Source organism: Suncus etruscus, chromosome 6 (genome assembly GCF_024139225.1).
Source record: "Suncus etruscus isolate mSunEtr1 chromosome 6, mSunEtr1.pri.cur, whole genome shotgun sequence".
Lineage (NCBI taxonomy): Eukaryota > Metazoa > Chordata > Mammalia > Eulipotyphla > Soricidae > Suncus > Suncus etruscus.
Window position 1 is genome coordinate 69,686,481 of NC_064853.1, and position 24,847 is coordinate 69,711,327.

General features: G+C 39.8%; 1 protein-coding gene across 1 annotated transcript in view; it reads right to left on the reverse strand.

Moving 5' to 3' along the window:
- Positions 1-24,847, reverse strand: part of KIZ (kizuna centrosomal protein) — a 132,568-nt gene that overhangs the window by 36,065 nt on the left and 71,656 nt on the right. Inside the window, 3 exon segments of the mRNA XM_049774332.1 lie at positions 3,783-3,848; positions 5,374-5,539; positions 10,873-11,017. Of these exon segments, the coding sequence (XP_049630289.1) occupies positions 3,783-3,848; positions 5,374-5,539; positions 10,873-11,017 (377 nt within the window).

Sequence of the window (24,847 nt, forward strand, 5' to 3'; positions counted from 1 at the left end):
ATCAAGCTTTAAAACAGCTTTGTTTTGATCAAAAGTGAAATCTCCAAATTATTAAACCAAATGATAAAAGAATTTAATAAAGAGATTATGGTCAAAAACTTAAAAGATGAGCTCTGGAATGATCAAAGATTGAATGGAATGATTGAGATCAAACCAGGGGTTGGTTGCACAAGGCAAATGCCCTCCCTGCTGTACCATGTGCCAGTCCCAAGAGAAAACATTTTAAAAGAATAACAAAATCTGGGGCTAAAGCAACAGTGCAGTGGTAGGGCGTTTGCCTTGCATGTGGCTGACTCAGGACAGACCTCAGTTCAATCCCCAGAGTCCCAAATGGTCCCCCAAACCAGGAGCTATTTCTGAGTGCATAGCCAAGAGTAAGCCCTAAACATCATTGGGTGTGGCCCGAAAACAAAACAAAACAAATCCTTGAGAGCAAAGAGTCTTTGATGACATAAATGAGAACAGTATTATGAGTTATGAGAGGTACAGCAAGTCAGAAGCAAAGAAACTGAGTGTGGCAGTAAGGATTGATTCGCCAAGCCGTAATCAAACAATGCTTTCAAAATTAAGGGCAAAACTACCCAGGGTCCAGCGAGGTTGTAGAGCAGAAAGTGTGATTGCCTTGCCTGTGCCTGTCCTCTGTTTTATCCATGACACCTCACATGACTCCCCAAACTCTACTAGGTGTAATTTCTGAGTGCAGAGAAAGGAGTAAGCCCTTAGTACAGCTGGGTGTAGCCCAATAGGTATAAAACCAGATTTTGTTGTTGTTACTGTGGTTGTAGTGCTTGGGGTTCACAGCTGGGAACATTCCAGACTAGGTCCTTCACCCAGTGGTGGTCAGAATGAGCACCTATATGGTACTGAGGATGAACTATGGCCCCACACATGCAAGGCAAGCACTGGATTACTTGAGCTATAGCATGGCACACAAAGAATAATTCAAAACGTCTATTAACAGAACTGACATGATGCTAAAAGGACCATTTCATAGTATTGATGACAAAGAGGCTTTCAAACTTCTACATAAGACTTCTGCATATGTGACAGGAAGACAGTTTTGAAACAAGAGCTCAGAGCAATTTTTTTGAAAAAGAGGATACGATATGAATTAATTTGGGGGCAAACTATCTACTCCCACCTAGTGAAAAGAGGTGTAAGAGGGGCCCTAGGGATGGCTCAGATCCTGATCTGCCCAGGCTCAAGATCAGCACTACCTGTGTGTGTGGAGTGCAGTCTCTGTACCTCTGTACTCTGTGATACCTGGTGTCACAGTAGTGCAGCAAATGTGTTATCTCTGGCATAGTCAGGCATGCACACGCATCACAACAAAATGGTGGTAGGGATTAAACTGTGAGAATTGGCCAGGAGTGTGGCCCTTGTGAGCACATGGCCAACAGGTGGTGGGGGCAAGCACCAGGGCCAAATGGGGGCAAGCTTCAGGCTAAAACAATGTGCTCCCTAGCAAGCATGTGTGTAAGCACTGAATGAACATGGGTGAGTCCAGCAAATACCATGGCAAAGTGTTAATATGGCCACCAAACATATGATGCCCAGCCAGGGCGACACCAAGAGTGTGAGCTCCACAACCAAGTGTGTGCCTGATTCCCAGTGATTTAGCATCAAAGCCAAGAGGCAGACAAAAATAGAGAAACTGTGTTGGAATTATGTTAATAAGAAACTTTTTTTTTTTTGGTTTTTGGGTTACACCTGGCAGCACTCGGGCTACTCCTGGCTCTGCACTCAAAACTTGCTCCTGGCCAGCTTGAGGAACCATATGGGATGCCAGGAATTGAACCTGGTTCCATCCCAGGTAGGCCACATGCATGGCAAATGCCCTACCACTGTGCTATCTCTCCGGCCCCAATGAGAAACATTTTTTTAAAACAACTTTGATTTATTGAATCAAAGTGCTGGGAATCAAACCCAGGTCAGCCACATGCCAGGCAATCACCCTACCACTGTACTAACTCTCTGGTCCCAGAGAAACCATTATTAATAGTATTGTAAATCACCCACCCCACAAAAAAGGGCAACTATGTCATTGACAAGTTTCTTATCAAGAAGCCTCTTATAGGGCCCGGAGAGATAGCACAGTGGCGTTTGCCTTGCAAGCAGCCGATCCAGGACCAAAGGTGGTTGGTTCAAATCCCGGTGTCCGATGTGGTCCCCGTGCCTGCCAGGAGCTATTTCTGAGCAGACAGCCAGGAGTAACCCCTGAGCACCGCTGGGTGTGGCCCAAAAACCAAAAAAAAAAAAAAAGAAACCTCTTATCAATTTGGGAAAGGGGGATCTGGGCCACATCTGGTAGTGTTCATAGTTTTCTCCTGGCTCTGTGCATAGGGTCACTCCAGACTGTGCCTGGAGGACTAGATGTAGAACTTTGGATCAAATGGGACTGGTACATGCAAGGCAATCCTTGATAATTTTTCTGGCTCCCAAAGCCTCATTTTCTGGAAATAAATTCAGGGGTTCTTGGAACATTTCTATATTCCAAAGTGAATTAAGGGGCGGGAGCAACAGTACAGCAGGTAGGGTGTTTGCACTGCATGCAACTGACTGGATTCAATTATCAGTATCCCATATGGTCCCTAAGCCTTCCAGGAGTGATTCCTGAGCACAGAGCCAGCCAGGAGTCACCCCTGTGTGCCACTGGGTATGGCCCAAAAATCTAAAAAAGAAAAAAGTGAATTAAAAGAAAAATATCCAAATACCAATTTTGGGGATTTGGAATCATCTATACCTATTAATAAAAATAAAGAGGGGACTCTATTAAGAGTTTTTGTTGTTGCTCAAATTGAAGAGGAAGCATCACTGGGAAAAATGCTTAGAAGAAAAAAAATCTCTGGAGATTGCAGTGAAATATTATCTGATGCTGAATATGTAAAACAATTGCTTCACTATAAACCTCTTTTTCAAAACCAGAGTTCATCATAAAAACATGGATTTAAAAATTAATCATCAGGCCATGAATTGTATGTACTGCCATAAAAGAAAGCTATTTTTCCTGCTTATAAACAACAAAAGGAGCACACATGCAGATGCGTGCCTCCATACCTCAGTGCAATGGTGTATTCACTTGTATAAATATTTAAACGCAGACCTTTGAATTTATAATGAAGTAGTACACCACTTTACAAAACAAGGTACTAGTAAATTTAGATGTATTTCAAATAGAACTCTGGTCAGAATACTAATTGCTGTTGATATTCGAAACCCCCAAAATAAGTCATGATAGGCAGCAATGCAGATCCAAAAATGGGAAAAGTCTGGATGAAACCTTAGAACTGAAAATTTTAAGTGATCAGTTTCCAGCTTTGTAACTGAGACACGAACAAGCTTCCTTCTGGTCTGGGACTCTATCCTACCCTCATCCTGCTTTTCCTTTTAATGATACAAATTCAGTTATCACAGGAAAGAAAGGAGTAAAATCAGAACCAAGTCTAGTTGGGCATAGAATGACTGGGTGTTCCCCATGGAGACTGAGCCTTTCAAAGACACAGGTGCTAGAGAAAGGTGTGTGTGTGTGTGTGTGTGTGTGTGTGTGTGTGTTATACATGTATGAATGTATAACATGATGATCATGGGGAATTAAATAGCCATGGTTACTTTTCACTGTCAGTTATGTATTAATGTCAGTTCATATATCCTGTTCTTACACTTCAGCTGCTGCTCCAACACCCCAGCACACAGCAGAGTCCATAGACCACTAGCCTAGGATATACTGATCATATCATAAGGTTGAATCCTGGTTTGGAACTTGTAGGATACCAGAACTTTACCTGTGATTGGAATCTTTGCTGCCAGGCTTTCTTCCTTGCTCTCCTCTGTATAGCTATTTGAAACTTCTGAAAATCAAATACATGATAACAATATGTTATACTTACATGACAAAATCAAATATATGGTAACAACATGTTCAAGTTGTGTTTCTGGATGTGGCTTTGCTAGTCCATTGAACTCCCTGATTCTCAGCCACCTTTAGGGGCATAATTTCTTGTCTCAGACAGTGCTACTTCTAAAAAGAAAACCTATTATAATATTAAGATATAATCTAGACTTTATGAAAAATAATCTAGTCTGATGATATATCATAACACTTGAATGGGGCTTAAGACAAGTTAACTTCCAATTCTGTCCATGTGCATCAACTATTAAATACATCCTGAGCAATTTATCGCTGTTTTAATCATAAATACCATTATGGTATCTTATTGGTATAAATGACATTGTGTTGCTAAAGTAGTCTCAATTTCTGGATATTAAAAGGGGTTATTAAATTTGGGAAGACATAAACTCACTGATTTTTAAAATTAATCTGTTTAGGCTTTAGAGTTTTATGTATGTAAAAAAAATGCTTAAAAATCATAAATACAGGGGCCAGAGCGGTGGCATAACGGTAGGGTGTTTGCCTTGCACACAGCTGACCTAGGATAGACCACGGTTTGATCCCCTGGCATCCTATGTGGTCCCCTAAGCCAGGAGTGATTTCTGAGTGCATAGCCAGGAATAACCCCAGGTGTGGACCAAAAATCAAAACAAACAAACAAACAAACAAACAAATAAATAAAAAAATACATTCTGTTGTGTATGTAAATATTTTGGGGGATTACTATGTTGCTCACCCTAATCTGTGCCCTACCCAAGGGTGTGACCTGGCATTCTGCCCCCACCCTAGGGTAGGACCTGATTCTGCTTCCACCATTGGTTGGTATCTGACCCCACCATTGGGTGGGACCTGACTCTGGAGTATAAGAGCAAGGGTCTGTGGAAGGCGAGGGCTTTTTGCTGGCTGGAACTGAATCTGAGTCTTTGGACTTCAGTTTTGTCCATCCGAATAAAGCAAATATTTCCACGAGCCTGACTGTCTGCGAGTTGTTTACCCGCCGTTTCACCTCAGAACCGTGGGCTAGACAGGGTGGCAGACGCGTGCTCCGAGCTGGAAGAAAAGGGCCTCATTCTCCATCCCTCCATCAGTCAACCTCTTCAGGGGCTGTCCTGCTACACATTCTAGTTAAATGTTAGCAAAAACTTTTCAGTGCTTCATGGAATCACAATAAAAATCATAATTATCTCTGTCAACTGATGAGAATTATCAAGTAGGAAGCAACATTTTATTCAACGTTCACAACTTCCAAATGCTTACTTCATTGGGAATTCAGAATAACACACTTATAATTAGGTTTCTGTTCTTGTGAGACCAAACAGGAACTTATTTATTTCTTGGAAGTTGATATAAAACAGGTAACATGCTACACAGATTGAAGCCAGATATATTTTTCGAGTTATTTTGTAAATATACCTTGTGAACGAGGATGCTATGTTGACAATGAATGTATTTTTGCTGGGGTCAGAACCTTCAACAATAGTTACCTTGTTCTCCTGTAAGAACACTGTTGAGCCATAGAGCGGGTTCTGCTTCTTTTATTCTACTATTGTCATTCAGAATAGATGGCAAGCTGCAAGATGATTCATTACTGTGAATAGCTGACCTATCATCACACTCTTCTGTAAGGGCTTTTTTCAATAAAGCTGTTGCCTACAGTGTTTAAAAGCAAGCACAAAGAAATAAAAACAAACTGGATCCATATTTCCCTAGTTTCAAAGACCTTCAGATATAATTTTAGGTTAAGCTTTACTTAGGATTTAATAGTCTTTAGATATAATTTTAGGTTAAGCTTTACTTAGGATTTAATTCACTTCCTGATGTTTAACTGAAATTAAAATGTCTTCAACATGAAAAAACATCTGATTAGTTTCTAGTATTAATTTAGATTTGTTTTACAACAACCTACAATTCACAAACATACATTTTTTAAGGACCGTATCTTGATAACACTAAAGTGTTTTCTTCTTGTTTAGGATATCTAACTACCTCCATTAATTTAGGCTCCTTTATCCAAGATTTATCCTTTCACTGTTTTACAACATTCTTTTCATGCTATAGTGTTGGTTTCAATTGTGAAAGAGATCTGAAAAAAAAGTGATCTCAGTATTCCCAATCTTCTAGAAATGCCTTCCAATACAGTGCCCCAATCCATTGCCTATCTGGATCACTACATTGAACTGCTTCTAGAATCTGTCCCTAAAGAGAAGTGTGAAGAGTACCATCAGCTCCTGAAACCACAAACACACCATATGTTTTCTAGACCATACTGGCATGTCTAGTTTCCATTATCTATAACCATCCTTATCTAGTCTGTTACAGAAAGTTAATTTCCTATTTGGTATGCAGAATAACCCCAACATCTAGGCAAAGAACTCTAGAATATGCACAAAAACAATGGTCCTAAATTCTGATTGGAAGCTATAATTTTCTCCTGATATTTAAAATAATTTATATATTTATAAATTTTCAAATATGTATTTATTTGTCATATTACCTTACCCAAAGTTGTAATTAATAATTTCTTGGCATAATTTCATAATAGCAACTGTCTTACATATTAAGGATAAAATTGTGTGTGTGTGTGTGAGAGAGAGAGAGAGAGGGAGGGAGGGAGGGAGGGAGAGGAAGAGGGAGAAAGGGAGGGAGAGGAGAGAGAGAGAAAAAAAAGAATAAAATTGTAAAGGACCATTGAAGCTTTACATTTGAGACTATAGAACTTTTAGGCAAAAGAAACGTCAGGATTATCATGGCTCAGAGTACACACACCAAGAAAAAAAAAAAAAAAAAAAAAACCAACAACCCATGTCTGTTGATAAACTCAATATCATATACACATGTTCACAGGATTAAGATATGAAGAGTTGGATAATCTTTTCTTTTTGTTTCCCTTAATATTGAATTCCATTGAGTGACTGATCCTCAACCATCAACACTTTTTAACTTTGTATCTCATCGGTGATTCAATAAAACTTTTTTTTTCAATTCTGAGTTCCCATTAGTTTTTAAAAGAAAATATATACTAGATCTAAAGGTATTTGATTTCTATGATGGTTGGTACAAAAACCAAGAGAAAGTGATTTTCTCTTCTAAAAAAATGTCTATAAAATGAAATCCTGTTACATGTAAATGAGTCACTCTGTTTCCATAACCAGAAAAGCATGAAAAATTAAAACCTTGAGGGTAGAGAGCAGAGGACATTATTTTTTCACAACCCAGATTTAATTGATTTTCCCCTGGGAACTTTTTCTGGCACACCAGAAGTCATTACTCAGTGTTTATAAAGAAAAATGCTAGCCTCATACTTTACATTATACCTATGTTTTTTAGAGGTGAAGGTGGTTTTTATCTATGTAGCAAAAAGAAAGGAAAAGTATGAGCCAGCAAATTAGTATTCAAGGGATAAGACAAGAACCTTCCTTTGGTGCCAAGGGAAGAGATTTCTACACATGTCTTCCTGGCATCATGTGTGGTAGGGATGGGGCCAATCTACTCTGAGGGACACTAACAAGTCACTTGGCTTTGCCTGAAGTTTGCAGAAGTTTGTCTGGTGGAAATAGATTTCATTTAGGAATAAAGGAATATGAAGACACTTTATATTTAAATGAAGCACCCAAATCATTATTTTTCACATACAGTAATTACATTTTTTTCTGATTTAAAGCATGTAGCTCAATTATGTAATTGCCTAATAGGCTATATGGGTGCTGTGGATCTTATCAGTCTCCAAGGGCCATAATCCGAGTTTCTGTGGCTTTAATGATGTATTTACTCAAGAGAAAAGGGACAGGATGACTGAGAGCACAAGGACCCACAGGTAAACATCATTTCCATGTGGCTATTTAATTAGCCTTTTACCCTACAAATCAAAGTAAATATTTTAGAGGTATGCTTGACTAGTCATTCATTAATTTGTAGTACAGTTCTCTTAAATTTCTACAGTCTCTTTTCTTTTCTTTTGAGATTTTTACCAATTGAGAAATATGTATACTATTTACTACCTATGTGTATATTTTTCAATACGGAGAAATAATTCAATGCTACTTTATTTTGATAATGGTATAAAGATGACGTGTAAACTGAAGCAGTACTAGAACCTATAAAACCATTTTGTTCTCAGGTTTTCAAGGCCTGCTCTGCTCACATTCCTTTGGTAACATTGTTCTTTAGGGCTGAACATTTCTTTAGTCTCAAACTAATTGTTTGAGAAAGTGCATATTTCCATTTTTAAAGATAAATTTTGTCTCCTGGTAAATTTATGATCCCATAATAATTTTATTATTTATTATTTTTTTGTTTCTGTTTTTTTGGGTCACACCCAGTGGCACCCAGGGGTTACTCTTGGCTCTGTGCTCAGAAGTCGCTCCTGGCAGACAAGGGGGAACATATGGGATGCTGGGATTTGAACTGGTGTCTGTCCTGTGTTGGCCGTGTGCAAGAAAAATGCCCTGCCTCTGTGCTATTGCTCCGACCCCTCCCATAATAATTTTTAAAAGGAATAAAAAAATTATTTAGGAATGGAGGCAGGATATAATTTGACTCAAAAGTTACTAACTATGCCTTGCACTTTGCTGATCCAGGACGGACTTTGGTTCAACCTCCAGCATACCATAGGATTCCCCAAGCCAGGAGCGGTTTCTGAGTGCATATCCAGGAGTAACCCCTGAGTGTCACAGCCAGGAGTAACCCCTGAGCGTCACCAGGTGTGGCCCAAAAAGCAAAAAAAAAAAAAAAAAAAAAAAGAAGTTACTAACTAGGAAACACATTGCTAATGGGGTTATTAATTAAAAAAATATGAATGGACTGATTATCTGAAACATGACATATGTTTCTACTATAAATAACACCTTTTCTTTTTTTGTTTTTGTTTTTTTTATGGGGTCACACCGGCTGTACTCAGGGGACCATATGGGATGCCAGGATTTGAACCACTGTCTGTCCTGGGTTGGCTGTGTGCAAGGCAAATGCCCTACCGCTATATCTCTCCAGTCCCTAAATAACATCTTAAAAAAAAAAAAAAAACAGTAATGGGGCTGGAGCAATAGCACAGAGGTATTTGCCTTGCATGTGGCCAACACAGGACGGAACCAGGTTCGAATCCCGGCATCCCATACAGTCCCCAGAACCTGCCAGGAGTGACTTCTAAGCGAAAAGCCAGGAGTAACTCCTGAGTGCTGCTGGATGTGACCAACACCCCCCCCCAAATAAACAAAACAAAACAAAACAAAACAAAAAACCCAAAACCAGTAATTCAACAGCAAAGGATATTCAGCCAATATGTATTTCAGCCAACATGACCGAGAGATGATGCACGTGCATTAAACAAGAGTGGAAACACTGCTATTATAAGACAGTAATAAATCATACAATCAAATCTGAAAACAAGGTCCTTCTTAAGCTCTATACTTATCAACAGATAGGAAATGAATCTATATACAGGTTCTAACAGTATTCAAATCATGAGGGATTCAACAAAATTGGGAAAAACAAAACAAAACAAAACAATAGAGATTTCTGTTTTTCCTAAGAAATGCTGTTCTTTTTCTCCATCCTACCCTCTCTCACACTACACTTGGTGGTATTCCTGTCTTTGACATCAGGAATCACTCCTGGAAGTGATTAGGGGACCATATGTGATGCTAGGGATCAAACCTAGCATGGCTGTGTGCAAGGCAAGAGCATTACATCTTACACTATCTCTCCAGTCTCTTTCAATTTTTGAGCAACTCCTGGCAGTGCTCAAAGAACATACCTGGTGATGCAGGTGGGAACATGCAAAGCATACAATCAACTCAGGGTTTCCAGCATACCAAGCATGTGCTTCAGTAGTTTTTAAATATGGGAGAGGGATGGAGAGAGTAAGGGTCAAGGCGACTGCCTTTCATGTGAACAACCCTGATTTAATTCTAGCACCACAGAGGCCTCCAAGCACCTAAGGGGTCATTCCTGAACACAGAGCCAGGAATAGCTCCTGAGCACTGTAGTTATGACAAAATGTTCCCCTCCCTATAATATAAATTCCTTTTTTTTTTTTTTTGGTTTTTGGGCCACACCCGGAGTTGCTCAGGGGTTACTCCTGGCTGTCTGCTCAGAAATAGCTCCTGGCAGGCACAGGGGACCATATGGGACACCAGGATTCGAACCAACCACCTTAGGTCCTGGATTGGCTGCTTGCAAGGCAAATGCTGCTGTGCTATCTCTCCGGGCCCAAATTTCTTTTTCTTTAAAAAATAACACATAAATATAGAGCACATAGAAAAATAGAATGAGAACATGTTGTAAGGTCTTTGGAAAATGTGTGGTTGACTTTTAATTAGGTTACTTAGAGGACCTGAATCAACTTTATATAACAAGTTATAATTTTTATTTTATTTTATGATTCTTTAATTTTTAAATTGGTATACTGTGGTTTACAACACTATCAACAACAGTTTCTCATGCACATAACTTCAACATCAAACCACCACTGTACCCACCTCCCTCTCCCAGGAGATTTTTAGACAAAACACTAAGATGAGAAAATTAAGCCAAAAGTCCAGCTATCAATTTTTTTTCAAATACATTGATTGTTAAGAACCTATTTTCCGGGGCTGGGCGGTGGTGCTAAAGGTAAGGTGCCCGCCTTGCCTGCGCTAGCCTTGGACGGACTGCGGTTCGATCCCCCGGTGTCCCATATGGTCCCCCAAGCCAGGAGCAACTTCTGAGCACATAGCCAGGAGTAACCCCTGAGCATTACCGGGTGTGGCCCAAAAATCAAAAAAAAAAAAAAAAAGAACCTATTTTCCAAGTTAATTAACTCGAACACTTCTGAAACTTAATTGTTTACTCCTGGCTCTGCACTCAGAAATCACTCTAGCATGCACAGGGCTTACTCCCCTGGTGGTGTGCAGGGATGAAACTCAGATCAGCTGTGTGGAAGGCAAATGCCCTCCCTGCTGCACTATCGCTTGTGCCCCAAGAAACAAATATTAAACAAATTGACTGACCTTTGCCTTCTGATCCAGGTCTTCTGGGAAAGTTCCAGATGGCTTAGGTGCATCTTCTTTTATAGAATTACCATGAACTTTCAAGGTGGCTACATCATGACCCAATCCTGTGGCCAATAAGGCAGACTCTGTAGCTTGTTTGGATCTATAAAACATAGGTATATCAGACATTTGTAACACGGGGTTATTTATATGAGTCTACATTTTGATGATCCCAAATGACAAATTATCCGAAGTCTGGAATGTCATATATTCTAGACTTCAAGATTTTATAAAGTCCAATTCTTTTCTTGTTTGTTTTTGAGCAATACCCAGCAATGCTCGTTATTTCTGGATATGCATTCAGGACTTGTATCTGGTGGTGCTCAGGGGTCCATGGGATGCCAGAGATTGAACCCTAATTGTCTGTGTGCAAGGCAAATGCCCTACCTACTGTACATCTTTTCAGATCTATATTTCTATTTTAACTTATCTTTTATTTTTGTTATGATTTCATTGCTAGATGAGCACTCTCAATTTTGAGTGCTCCTGAGATCTGGAATCATATTGAATTTTTGATATATCCACTAGAGCCTAGTAAAAATATTTCTTTTGTGGGGGTGCAGGATTTGGATCACTTCTGGCTCTATGATCAGGGATCACTACAGGCAGCTTGGGGGGGAGGGACTGAATATAAGAGGTGTTGGAGATAGAATCCAGATTGGCTGCATGCAAGGCAAGCACCCTATATGCTGTCCCAAGAGCCTTGTAAATTTGGTCAATGATATGGCTCAGTTGCCATGAAATTGTATGTATATGGGGGGGTCAAGGGGTCAAACTTAGGGCCTCCTACATGTGATCTGCTCTAGTACTGAGCTAGTTCTCTGGCCCATTATATCTCACAGAATGATTATATATTTATAAATTATAGTTTAGGTAATAGGCTTATAGTAGTATTCAAATGTACTGAATGTAGGACCGGAGAGATAGCATGGAGGTAGGGCATTTGCCTTGCATGCAGAAGGACGGTGGTTCAAATCCTGACATCCTATATGGTCCCCTGTGCCTGCCAGGAGCGATTTCTGAGTGTAGAGGCAGAAGTAACCCCTGAGCACTGCCAGGTGTAACCCAAAAACAAAAACAAAAAAAGTCAAAATCCCTAAATGTACTGAGTGTAATGATATACAAAGTTACTACATACTACTACCAAAGTGTGCATGTCCCTGTAATAGTGGCTTTATGTCACCTCCTATCTGAATTTTATCCGTCCACTGCCAGCCCCCTCATTTTACATTAGTCAGTTTTTTTTTGGGGGGGGGGTCACACCCGGCAGTGCTCAGGGGTTGCTCCTGGCTCTATGCTCAGGAATTGCCCCTGGCAGGCGCGGGGGACTATATGGGACACCGGGATTTGAACTACTGTCCTTCTGCATGCAAGGCAAACGCCTTACCACTGTGCCATCTCTCCGGCTCCACATTAGTCAGTTTTTAGTTTTGTTTATTTTGGGGGGGTTCTCACCTGGGGTGCAAAGGATTACTCCTGGCTCTCAGGAATCACCCCTGGTGTGCTCAAGAGACTTTATGAGATGCCTGGGATTGAACCCGGGTCGGCACCATGCAAGGCAAGTGCTCTAACTAGCTGTATTATTATTGTACCCCCATATTAGTCAGTTTTGTGACCTAAAACTAAGAATTTGTCATTGTTCAATACTGTCTATGACTTTGTTCTGTCTCAAAGAGACATTCTAATGGTTGGCCATGGTTTTGAATCCCTGCATAGATGGCCAGGCTCTTAAATGTGGTTAAGGAAAAGATTAGGAGCTGAGCAATAGCACAGTGGTAGGTCATTTGACTTGCACGAGGCTGACCCAGGACGGACCTCAGTCCGATCCCCGGTGTCCCATATGGTCCCCCAAGCCAGGAGCGATTTCTGAGTGCATAGCCAAGAGTTAACTCCTGAGTGTCACTGGGTATGACCCCAAAATAAAGACAAAGAAAAAGATCACATTTCCATCAGCATGACAGTTAATCCTTGTTTATAATGTTTAAAAAATTAAAATGTTATTAGAAGAGTTTACTAAGCCCAACTGGTGGTATTTAGATAGTAAAATGGCCCCAGGAGAAAATCACTATTCAAGATGTGGAGCAGGAAGTATAAAGATGAGCCTGGAACAACCTTGTCCTATCAGAAAGTTAGGAAGCAATGAAAGACTGTAAGTTGGAGTCCCTGGTGAAGAGAGGAATGATAGAGATGGAAGAGAAACAGGCAAGGCAAGAATGTGGATACATCCTTCAGCAGAGGAATCGCGTGGTATGGGCGGACTGTCCCGGGATGAGGACAGAGGGTGCTTGCTAAGTGGATGACTGAGACCCTGCTGGTTCTGGACACCAGAAAGAAGCATCTCAGCAATTTCTATTGTTTTAATAGTCAATTCTGAAATCTTAATAAAGAAGTGCTCAACCAGCCACCTATTTTCAAAAGGTATAAATTGAGAAGGACTTAGGTCTTCCAGCAAGTCCTGCTCAAAAATACCCCTCCATTGCCTGTGCTGAAAAGAAGGAAGAAAGAAGAAAGAGAGAAAGAGAAAGAGAAAGAGGGAAGAAGAAATAAAGGAACAAAGCTATGAAAAACTATTAGAAAGGAAAAGGCGTGGGTCTATTTTAAAAGGACTCCCACTAGCAAAACAGTTACACACACACACAAAGAAAAAAACCTACGTTTCCATGTATATTTGATCCCTTTACCATGAGGTACCCTGACCAACAGTGGGAGCAATACCATGTCGAAAACCAAAAAGAATTTCATGAATTAAGAAAAATAAGTAAACTCAAAAACTAATTTTAAGAATTCTCTGATTTTTTTTTTTTTTTTTTTTTTTTTTTGGTTTTTGGGCCACACCTGGCATTGCTCAGGGGTTACTCCTGGCTGTCTGCTCAGAAATAGTCCCTGGCAGGCACGGGGGACCATATGGGACACCGGGATTCGAACCAACCACTTTTGGTCCTGGATTGGCTGCTTGCAAGGCAAACCCCGCTGTGCTATCTCTCCGGGCCCTGAATTCAATTTTTAATAAGACATGAAGGAATTTTTTTTTTTTTTTGGTTTTGGGCCACACCGTGATGCTCAGGGGTTACTCCTGGCTATGCGCTCAGAAGTTGCTCCTGGCTTCTTGGGGGACCATATGGGACATCGGGGGATCGAACCGTGGTCCGTCCTAGGCTAGCGCAGGCAAGGCAGGCACCTTACCTCCAGCGCCACCGCCCGGCCCCGACATGAAGGAATTTTAAGATCATTTTGCCAAATGAAATAATCTAACAAAAATATAACTACTCTGATTACACTCACATAGTCTTCCTAGAGCAGTCAAATTCCCAGAAACAAGAAGTAGAATGGAATAGCCAGGGGTTGGAGAGAGGGTGAAAGAAAGAGTTGTTTTATGACTACTGACTTGCAGTTCAAGATGGAAAAAGTTAAAGAGATCATTTAAAAATAATGTGAATGAATTTAACATTACTGAACTCTGAATCTAAAAATGAGTAAGTATAAATTGTATATATGCTTTTTTTTGAAACTTAGGTCACATACACTCAAGGACTACTCACTCTGCGTTTAGGGGTCACTACTGGTGGTTCTTGAGAGACAATATGCTAGAGATAGAATGGAGGTCTGCTGCATCAATACAAGCACCTCTATATGTTTTCTACCCACAGTTTTAAAATATAAATTAACAAAGATTTCTTTGAAAACTACAAGGACAACTTTTTATTTTATTTTTGGTTTTTGGTTCACACCTGGCAGCACTAAGGGTTTACTCCTGGCTCTATGCTCAGAAATCGTTCCTGGCAGGCTTGGGGGCCAGATTGGATGCAGGATTCGAACCACTGTCCTTCTGCATGCAAGGCAAACACCCTACCTCCATGCTATCTCTCCAGCCCCAGGACAACTTTTTATAAAACTTAGTAAGTAAAAGGATGAAAACTAGCATTTATCCTATCCTTGTGGACATATTCTCTCTCTCTCTCTCTCTCTCTCTCTCTCTCTCTCTCTCTCTCTCTCTCTCTCTCTCTCTCTCTCTCTCTCTAACACACACACACAAACATACACACGTGCACATGTGTACCTTTCATTATGAGAAAAGTTGACCTCAGGGGGCACTGGCTTGTTTCAATATCTAAAAACCATAGACTAGAAGTAATATAGATTTACCGATGGGAAAAGTTCTTCGAACTAATAATAAATGAATTAGAAAGGCAGCAGGTTATATGTCCATGTTATTATACCTTGGAAATGATCATTTTGTGTAAATTAGTAAATTTATTCTATTAGAAACAACAGCCTTGTACTATGAAACACTGGATTAACCGACATCACTTTTGCCTGAAATACAAGCAGGTGCATTGGTGGGAGAAAGCAGGCACACTCTGGTGGTAGTGTGGGAACAATGTTTGCATAAAACTATGGCATCAGATGCCAGAAAATTACCTAATTTCTTTGTTCTGATTCAATGAAAATGAAACAATCTTTGCATTCAATTTGGTTTTGGGTAGGTTTACCTACTAGGAAAAGGCACTCAGGCCATGAGAAAATTCTTGTACAATTAGTTGATACAGTTCTCAAAATGAGTAATTCAATTGTTTTTTTAGTATGAAATGCTGTTTTGCTAAGTTAAAGTTAAAAACAAATTTAACTAGAATAAGTTAAATTAGTTTGGATGAAATGAACATCAGAAACCAGTCTCTTTGGTGAGTTCTGCAGAGGCAACTGTAACTAAATTTAAGTACTGGCATGAAAGAATTTGAGTTATTATTATTATTATTATTATTAAATAATTTCAAAATAGAACTCATTAACTGATTTGCATGAGGTCAGAGAGCAAATGAGTAATTTAGGAAGGCACAAAGTAGAGAAATGATACTGAAACCACAAAAATCAGGATTTCTTGAAGGTTTAAAACATACATAATTATTTGGCATAAAGTAAAAGAGTTATGGCTAAAAATGCATGAAATTTTGTTCATCATTCTAGAGAAATGCTCCAAATCAGAAAGTGAATAAGGAAAGAGGGTACAAGGATTAAAAGGATGTTCCCCTCTTTAGTCCATTTCACCTTGGAAAATTTATAATATGAATCCCACATAGTAGAAACAAGGTTTGATGTCATACACTCCTCTAATGAAAAAATAACAAAAAAGTTAAAGATACAATGCTTGCCTTCCATAGCATCAGTTTGATCTCTAGAAACATAAATATATAGATGCATTTAAATAGCATACCCCTTACTTCAGAAAATTGAAATGCTTTTAATTGAGAAAACTGCAATTTAAATATATCAGCATTTTCTATATCAACTAATTTATAACAGATTAAAAGACAAAATTTTTAGATGCAAAGTAATAGATAATTTGAGTTTTAACCTACACATGGATAGAACAGAGAGGTTTTCATATACTGTAACTAAACAATATAAAGGTGACTCAGTTTTTCAATACAGGTTTGGATACACAATATTTAGAAATGGCCTCTAAAAGGAATAATTACTGTATATACTCGAGTATAAGTTGACATCCCCCCCAATTTTACCCTAAAAACTGGTAACACTTAGTGACTAGAGTATAAGCCAGGGTGCAAAACACACTTGTAAATTTCAAAAATAAAAATATATATCCAATTACAATAATTGAGAAAACAGTAGGTTAAATATTTTTCAATATTTATTGCTAAAGCAAAACTGTAAACTAGCAACAATAATTTTAAAATTTTAAATAAAGTGCAGAAAACCAAAGCTTAACAGATAATCAAGCTAAATCACAAAGGTTAAAGTCCTTCAACACTGGATTCTTCCTCCTCCCCATCAGTATGTTTAAACAGAGCTTCAGCTGTATCTGATGTGAGGGTATCAGCATAGACATTGTCATCATCACTGAGTTCGCAGATATCATCATCACTGCTGTCAGTCTTATACCTAGCGCAGAATATTGTGGGTTAAATAGTTCAGTGGCATACAGTTCAGTTCAGCTGCCTACCTCTTCAGCTCAGCCTTGACTTGTGGACTGAGCTGAAGCACCACCCCTCCAGCAGACAGCAGAAGACAACTGGAGACTATGTGCATTTTATTTGGTGCAAGCGCACTGAATCAAATAACCTGTATGATCAGAGTATAAGCCGAGTCCGGATTTTTTCCCCTAGCACAAATTTTACTCGGCTTATACTCGAGTATATAAGTAGTTATAATTGGAAATTAATACTATTATAGATGGTCTCATTATACTTTTACCAAAAAAAGCTATTTAGGTAATTATCTTAGTGCCTTGTTTAGGCTTCTAGGATATCACAATAATTAATAATTAAGAAGAAAAGTAGATCATTCTCTCCAAAATTGTGTTTCTAGAATGGTTAGTCAAAATGACCAATGGATAGCTTTGACTCCAGGGAAATCTCTGAGCAAACAGTAATATTTCACTGAAGGGAGTAACCTACAATAACTCCTGGGTGTTAAAGGGCACAGGGTGTGGGTAGAGCAAGTTAGGTGGTAGAAACCTGATGCTAAAATTTAAAAATGTTAGAAAGAATCTGACTACTTATCCCTCAAAGGTCATATAGACATTGGGTACTTTTGGAGTCAGGGAGGAGAATAGCTAGTGACATTCAGGGTTTTGTCCTGACTATGTTCAGGGATCACTAATGATATGTGGTACCAGGGATTGAATCTCAGTCAGCAATGCAAGGTAAGCACCTTACTCCCTGTACTATCTCTCCATTCCTTCGGTGTCTTTTCTGTTTTTGTTTTTGGGCCACACCCGGTGACACACGGGTTACTCCTGGGTATACACACAGAAATCGCTCCTGGCTTGGAGGACTATATGGGACGCTGGGGGATCGAACCTCCATCCATCCTAGGCTAGCGCCACTGCTCCGGCCCCTTGGGTGTCTTTTCTAAAGCTAGAGATGGACCAATGGCAGTTGGATGCCCTAAACAGCATCCTCTGACACAAGAAAGATGGGCCCATGACAGTCGGTGTGCCTTAAACAGCATCCTCTGATACAAGAAATGGCAATTTGGTGTTCATGTGGAAAGGTCAAAGGTCATGTGTAAAGCAAAAATAGCGGAGCTATGTGGAACTTATGTCTTGACATCTAAGAGCCATGTTCCACAAGGTTTCCTCTTCTCACAGCCCTGCCGAAACTTGAGCACAGAAAGTGCATCTGGGGGAGAGAGTTCTGATTTCACAGATTCTAAGATGTGCTCTGGCAGCTTTGCAAGCACTTTGAAACAGCACTCAGAGCTGCAAGTGCAAAGAAAGACTGAGCTCAGTCAATTAGAGGCCCTTCAAAAAATGTGGAGGGCCAGAGTGATAGATAGCATAGAAGTTAGGGTGTTTGCCTTGCATGATGTGGTTAACCTGGGTTCAATCCCTGCTATCCTATATGGTCCCCAGAGCCAGCCTGCTAGGAGTGATTTATGAGTGCAAAGCCAGGAGTAATTGTGTTCTGCCAGGTATGGCCCCCCCCCCCAAAAAAACAAAAACAAAAACAAAACAAAACAGAACAAGACAAAAAGATGACTCCTTCACCTCTATGCTGAAACATTCTCCTCTTATACAAATGGGCCCAGTCAAGGATAAACTGTTCATTGTGCAAATATTTCATATCGTGGAAATAACCTTTATATAGATTTTGGTGGCAAATTTCACTGTGTGTGTAAAGAACCAGAAATGGATGAAGAGAAATACCAGAAGGGAAACAGTTCTTCTGCAGTTGTTAGACCTTGAACTCACATCTAGGTTTCTGGGAGCCATAACAGAATACAACTCTATTAGAAGCAGATGCAGTTCTGTTAGGATACCAGGACAAAGCAACTCAAAGTCAAAAGAGGAACATCGTGAAAAATATGTCAACTTTTCTTAGTGCATCCACTCTTTTGGAGCTGAACCAAAATCCTCACAAATTCAATTAGAAAATTGCAAATGAGGGGCCTGAGTGGTGTCGAAAGCTTGTTTGCCTTGCATGCGCTAACCTGGGACAAACCGCAATTCAATCCCCCCGAGTCCCACATGGTCCCCCAAGCCAGGAGCAATTTCTGAGTGCATAGCCAGGATTAACCCCTGAGCATCACCAGGTGTGGCCCAAAAACCAAAAAATAAAGAGTAATATTATTTAAAAAAAATTGCAAATGAGTGATTGAAAGAAGACGTAAGTGAAAGATATCATTACAATAGTTCAAAATTGTTAGAATTTTCCTTAACTGTATCTTTCTTTCATCTCCCTCAATACCCATTTTTACCATGTTTTAAGATGGCTAAATCTGTACTGGAGAAATGTATCATACTATAAATAAGGATTGGATGTTCTTATCTGAATACCAGATAAAAAGCAGTAAACTTACTAGATAAAAGACAAAAAGAAAAAAGAGAGAGAGAGAAAGTAAAAAAAAAATGGCAATTCTACCAAAAATTCTAACAATACAGCACACTGACATTACTAACTATTCCTGACTTCTTTATCTGGCTTTAAAAAATTACTATGGTAAGAAGACAGTCTTGAAGTCTCCAGATATTAATTTTAAAATTTGTGTTGGTCATAAAGAAGGATCATTTCTTATGGAAGGCTGATTTATATATAACTATAGATCAATAGTCATATAAAATGCAACCTTTCATAACGGCAACCAATGCTCTATTATGCACGTTGAGACATTATAATGAACATTAGTCTAATAGATGTAGATATCCTATCTTTTCAACCACAATCACAGTTTGGCAGCTGAGGTTAAGAGAATCATACCATGAATCATTTAGTGTAAGAAATCAGTTTGCACGGGGAATTATTAATGCATATAAGCTACACACAACTGTAGTTTATACTAAATAGTATATTAACAGATAAAAAGGCAGCAAAAAAGAAATGGAGGCCAGGTTAAAAAGCCTCATGATGCATTTCTAATACATTTTGGTTAAAAAGCCTTTCTAACAAAATGGCCTAGAAAACTCAGAAGTACTCTTCTTCCCAGACCAGCTTCTTTTGCTGCCTTGTAAAGATAATTTTTACTTTTCTTTTTTATCATACAATAAAAATAAGGAAATGAAGGAGACTTTCTTACCTCCTTTGATTGAGTTAGGTTGAAAAGCATTAACCAAAGTGTTTATTTCCAGCATTTTCCACAGCTTAGGGATCACTTCCATAGGTGCAGGTGGTAACGTAAATATGGCCATTGGCCTACTCTCAGCTCTGTGCTCAGGAGTAGTTCCCAGTGGGCTGGTCATGGGGTGGGGACCATGGGATGCTGGGGACAGAACCTAGGTCTCCTGCTTGTGAAGCATGAAATTAGCCCATTGGGCTCTCTCCAGACTGGGAGATCCCCAGTACATGCTAGGTTTATGTTGAATTCTCATTTTTAGGACTTTAAATTCTAATTTCAATGAAGATTATTGACATAAAATGGTATATGGGGCACATAAAAACCTAAGCAAAGGGGGCCGGCGGTGGTGCTAGAGGTAAGGTGCCTGCCTTGCCTGCACTAGCCTTGGATGGACTGCGGTTCGATCCCCCGATGTCCCATATGGTCCCCCAAGCCAGGAGCGACTTCTGAGCGCATAGCCAGGAGTAACCCCTGAGCGTCACCGGGTGTGGCCCAAAAACCAAAAAAAAATAATAATAAATAAAAAAAGTTAAGCAAAGAATGCTGGGTAGTCTATGCTCGGACACAGTCCCTGGTGGGCACAGGGGACCATGTGGGATGCTGCGATTTGAGCCACAGTCACCTTGCCTCCATGCTATCTCTCCCGGTCCCACTTTATTCCTTTAATTACATCTTTTATTTAATCTTTTTTTTTTAAAAAAAAAAGAATTTTTTTTCTTTAGATATGTGTGAGCATATATATTTTTAGTTTTTGTCCTGTGTCTGTTTTCTTCTCTCTCCACCCCCAAATCCACCAGCAATATAATGTAACACCACTTCTTCCTGCAAAGGCATATTGAAAAGAGGGGACATTTTACGTGTAAAAAACACTCTTATCTACTAGGGATATACTTTTTTACAACACAGGGGCATCTCCCACCCTGAACGTATGTCATGTGGAATCAATTTAGACCCCAGGGAATTAAGCACTGACCATCCAGCCCTGACTCCTGGATCCCAGACATAGAAATGACAGAGTTCTCCACAACAGCTCCAGGAACCAAATCCCCTCCAGGGCATCCATAATGCTGCTCTGACTCCAACATGTGCCAGTTCTAAATTGATAACCTGACAACAAAGAAATGGGAACAACTTGATCCAAGAGTAAGTTGTCCTTTCTCACCAGCCAATGATAAGACAAAATCAGAAGACATGTCACCCTTTGATCTGTGCAAAAGCCAAGATCGCTATATACAGATGACTGGTTGTTACAACCAGGACTGGACAGTATGCATCCCGGGACCAACAACAACAACAACAACAACAACAACAAGCACTAGCCTAGCTTTTGGTCTATGATCTGTTCAACAAACAAGATCTTCAATTCCAGAGGTCTGATTGAGACGATCGCAACTGAACAGGTCTTCCAGAAGCATAACAAAAGACTCTATCCCAGGCTCCATCCTAGGAGCAATGTAATGACCAAGACCACCAACTACAGAAGATGGATTAAAACGACACCAAAGAAGCAGAACTGCTAGAACCACAAAGAAAGACTTCATCATAAGCTCCATTCCTTGAGCTGTACAGACACCAAGATCTCTAGATACAGAGGTCCGATTTTACATTCATGATGAAGCAGAAGTCTTCTATACACCAAAAAAGCACCAGGGGGAAAGTAAATGATCATGCAAGGAGTCTATAGTTAATCCCATGATAGTATACGTCAGGGGTGGAGAAACCCTGTATCTCCTAGGCCAAGGGAATTCCCTCTATAATATCCCCAATAGTTACTGTGCCTATGCAGGGAGAAAAAAAAAAGGCACAAAATAATCATTTTTCTACATATATATTGATCTTTTTTTTTTTTTTTTTTGGTTTTTGGGCCACACCCGGCATTGCTCAGGGGTTACTCCTGGCTGTCTGCTGAGAAATAGCTCCTGGCAGGCATGGGGGACCATATGGGACACCGGGATTCGAACCAACCACCTTTGGTACTGAATTGGCTGCTTGCAAGGCAAACACCGCTGTGCTATCTCTCCAGGCCCCTTATTGATCAATTTTTATTGACGTCTTTATTTTGGTGTAGATATTGAAGTTTATGTCTCCTATTTTATTTTATTTTATTTTATTTTATCTTTCTCTTTCTTTTTGTACTCCGGCATGGTTTGATTTCAGAACTGAGACTATTGTGTGGTGCTTGTCTTTATTGCTGTAGTGCTCACTGGATATTTAATTTGATATTTCTTTCTGTATTGATGTGGTGTTTCAATTACCTTTTTCATGTTCTCAAACTGAGGTTGAAAGCCTCTAGATTAGAAGGACTCCACCATTTCCAGTTTATTTGATTTGATTTTAATTTTTTTCTTATTTTTTACTCCATTCTATTGCTTTTCTTTCCTTCACACAAAACCATATAACTCGAATTATTGAGCTCCACCTCTCAAATAGAGGGGGAAACAAGGGAGGGTACCAGGACCAAACAGATATATGATCACTAATAGTAAGCTAGACAAAGAGGGGACCACCTACTCTAGCAGCCCAGGGGGTGATGGTGGGGGATATGGGTTGCAGGAAGGGAACGGGGATGGGGGGAGGACAAATTTGGTGATGGGTATTCCCCTGACTCAATGTTAATATGTACCTAATATACTACCGTGAAAGATATATAAGCCAATATGATAAAAAAAAAAAAGAAAAAAAAGAATGCTGGGTAGAAGATATTCAGACCCAAATCCTTATTCTTTTTCAGCCAAATAATGACCTTGCAAGGTGGATTTTTACAGACTCATTGAATGTCCACACACAAATAAGTGTGGCGTTGCATTTAATTATTTGTCTGGGTGTCATGCCTGATGTGATCAGGGGCTACTCCTGGCTATGCTCCGAAGTCACTACTGGTCGTGCTCAAGGACCATGTGGTGACAGGGATCAAACATGGGTTGGCCACATGCAAAGTAAGTGCCTTGACACGATCTTTTTAGCCCAGTATTTTTTTGTTTGTTTTTCATGTCTGTTTTTCGGCCACACCCAGTGACGCTCAGGGGTTACTCCTGCTATGCACTCAGAAATGGGTCCTGGCTTGGGGGACCATGTGGGACACAGGGGGATCAAACTGCAGTTCGTCCTAGGCTAACGCGTGCAATGCAGATGCCTTACGCCCTGCACCACTGCTCTGGCCCCATTAGCCCAGTATTTTAGAAAGAATAAATTTCTTTAACTTACATTTTAAAAAGAGTATACATAGTCAGCCTTCCAAATAAAACTCAGGGTTCAGACTGGTTACATGTATAGAAAATGATTTAGGCCCTTATAAGTGTCAGCATTGGACAAAGAATACATTGCACATTTAAGTTCCATGAACTCATTAAATAGCTCAGATGCTACAAAACTGCTGAAGCCATGAGAGAAAAAAAAAAACAAAAAAAACAGACCATCAAAAAGTAAGTATGGAATAGATTTTGGGTGACTTGCAAAAAGTCCTGGTGCATATGTGCCAAAATGGATGCAAACAACTAGACTTCTCTCTTGCCCTAGTCTTTCGGCCCTCCAAGGGAACTCAGAGTTATGGGTTTCAAACCGGAAGGAGCAGAGAGCCTTAATAAGCCTAATGAAACCTACATGATTGGGACTCACCTCTAGATTCCTGACTCAGTGGTGAGTAGGGCCAGGGAACATATTTAAAATAAAAATTTTGGGGAGCGTAGTGGTTATACCCGGTTTAACTCAGGGCTTATTTCTGGTTTTCTGCTCAGGTCTCATTCTTGTGAAGCTTTTGAGGACAGGGGGGGGGGGGCGGTGGAGGGGGGAGGGGGGTGTCGGGACGGGATCATATGGGGCACAGTAGACTGAATCCAAATCAGCTACATACAAAGCAAATGTCTAACCTGCAGCTCCATTGCTATGGTCCCAAGAACATATTTCTAACAAGCTCCCAGGTCCTTTTGGTAATACATCTGAAATTTCTAGATTAGAGGCCTGTATCACTAGCATGACCTTGAAAAATGAGAAACCTATTTAGGATTTTGACCTACCAAAGTGACCCCTTTAGGACAGACTATTTTAGGATATTCTTATGAATAGGGACTGAGTTGAATAGATTTCATCAATAATTAGAAACAGGGCCGAAGAAATAGCATGGAGGTAGTACATTTGCCTTTCATGCAGAAGGACGGTGGTTCAAATCCCAGCATCTCATATGGTCCCCTGAGCCTGCCAGGAGCGATTTCTGAGTGTAGGGCCAGGAGTAACCCCTGAGCACAGCTGGGTATAACACAAAAGCAAAAAAAAAAAAAAAAAAATTAGAAATAGATGTTTACAAAGAGATAGATGGGGAAATATATAAAAATGTTAAACTGAAGATGAGTCTATGCTACATTGTTGATTATTGTATTTTGCAATTCTGGGACTTTTCATTTGGAAGCATATAGAAACAGAACAGTAGAAATATAACAAGAGTGGCACCCCAGAATTGCTTTTCATTACTTTAACCCTAAATACAATTTGGGGGTTGAATAAAAAAACAAATTTAGGGGTTGGAAGCAATGAATGGTTTTCCTCAGAATGTTACTATGAGTGCAGCATCCATAAAATAAAACAGGTATGCAACAAATATTTATTTACTGAAGAGAGCCAGTTTCTAAAATCTACGGTGGTTTCTTCATGGTTTATGAAAATCTGAAATAAGTTCTAGAATAAAAGTGCAGCAAGCAGACTGTCTCCTGACAAAGATGTAAATGGAGCAGTTGGGGAAAGTTGTTTGTGTATATGAGACTGTTTTAAATGCATCAGAGGAACTTTAACCCTTCAACGACTTTGAGGATGTTCAAATGCACAGAAATGCAATCTCATCCTACATTTTACTTGAGTGATAGGAATGCCA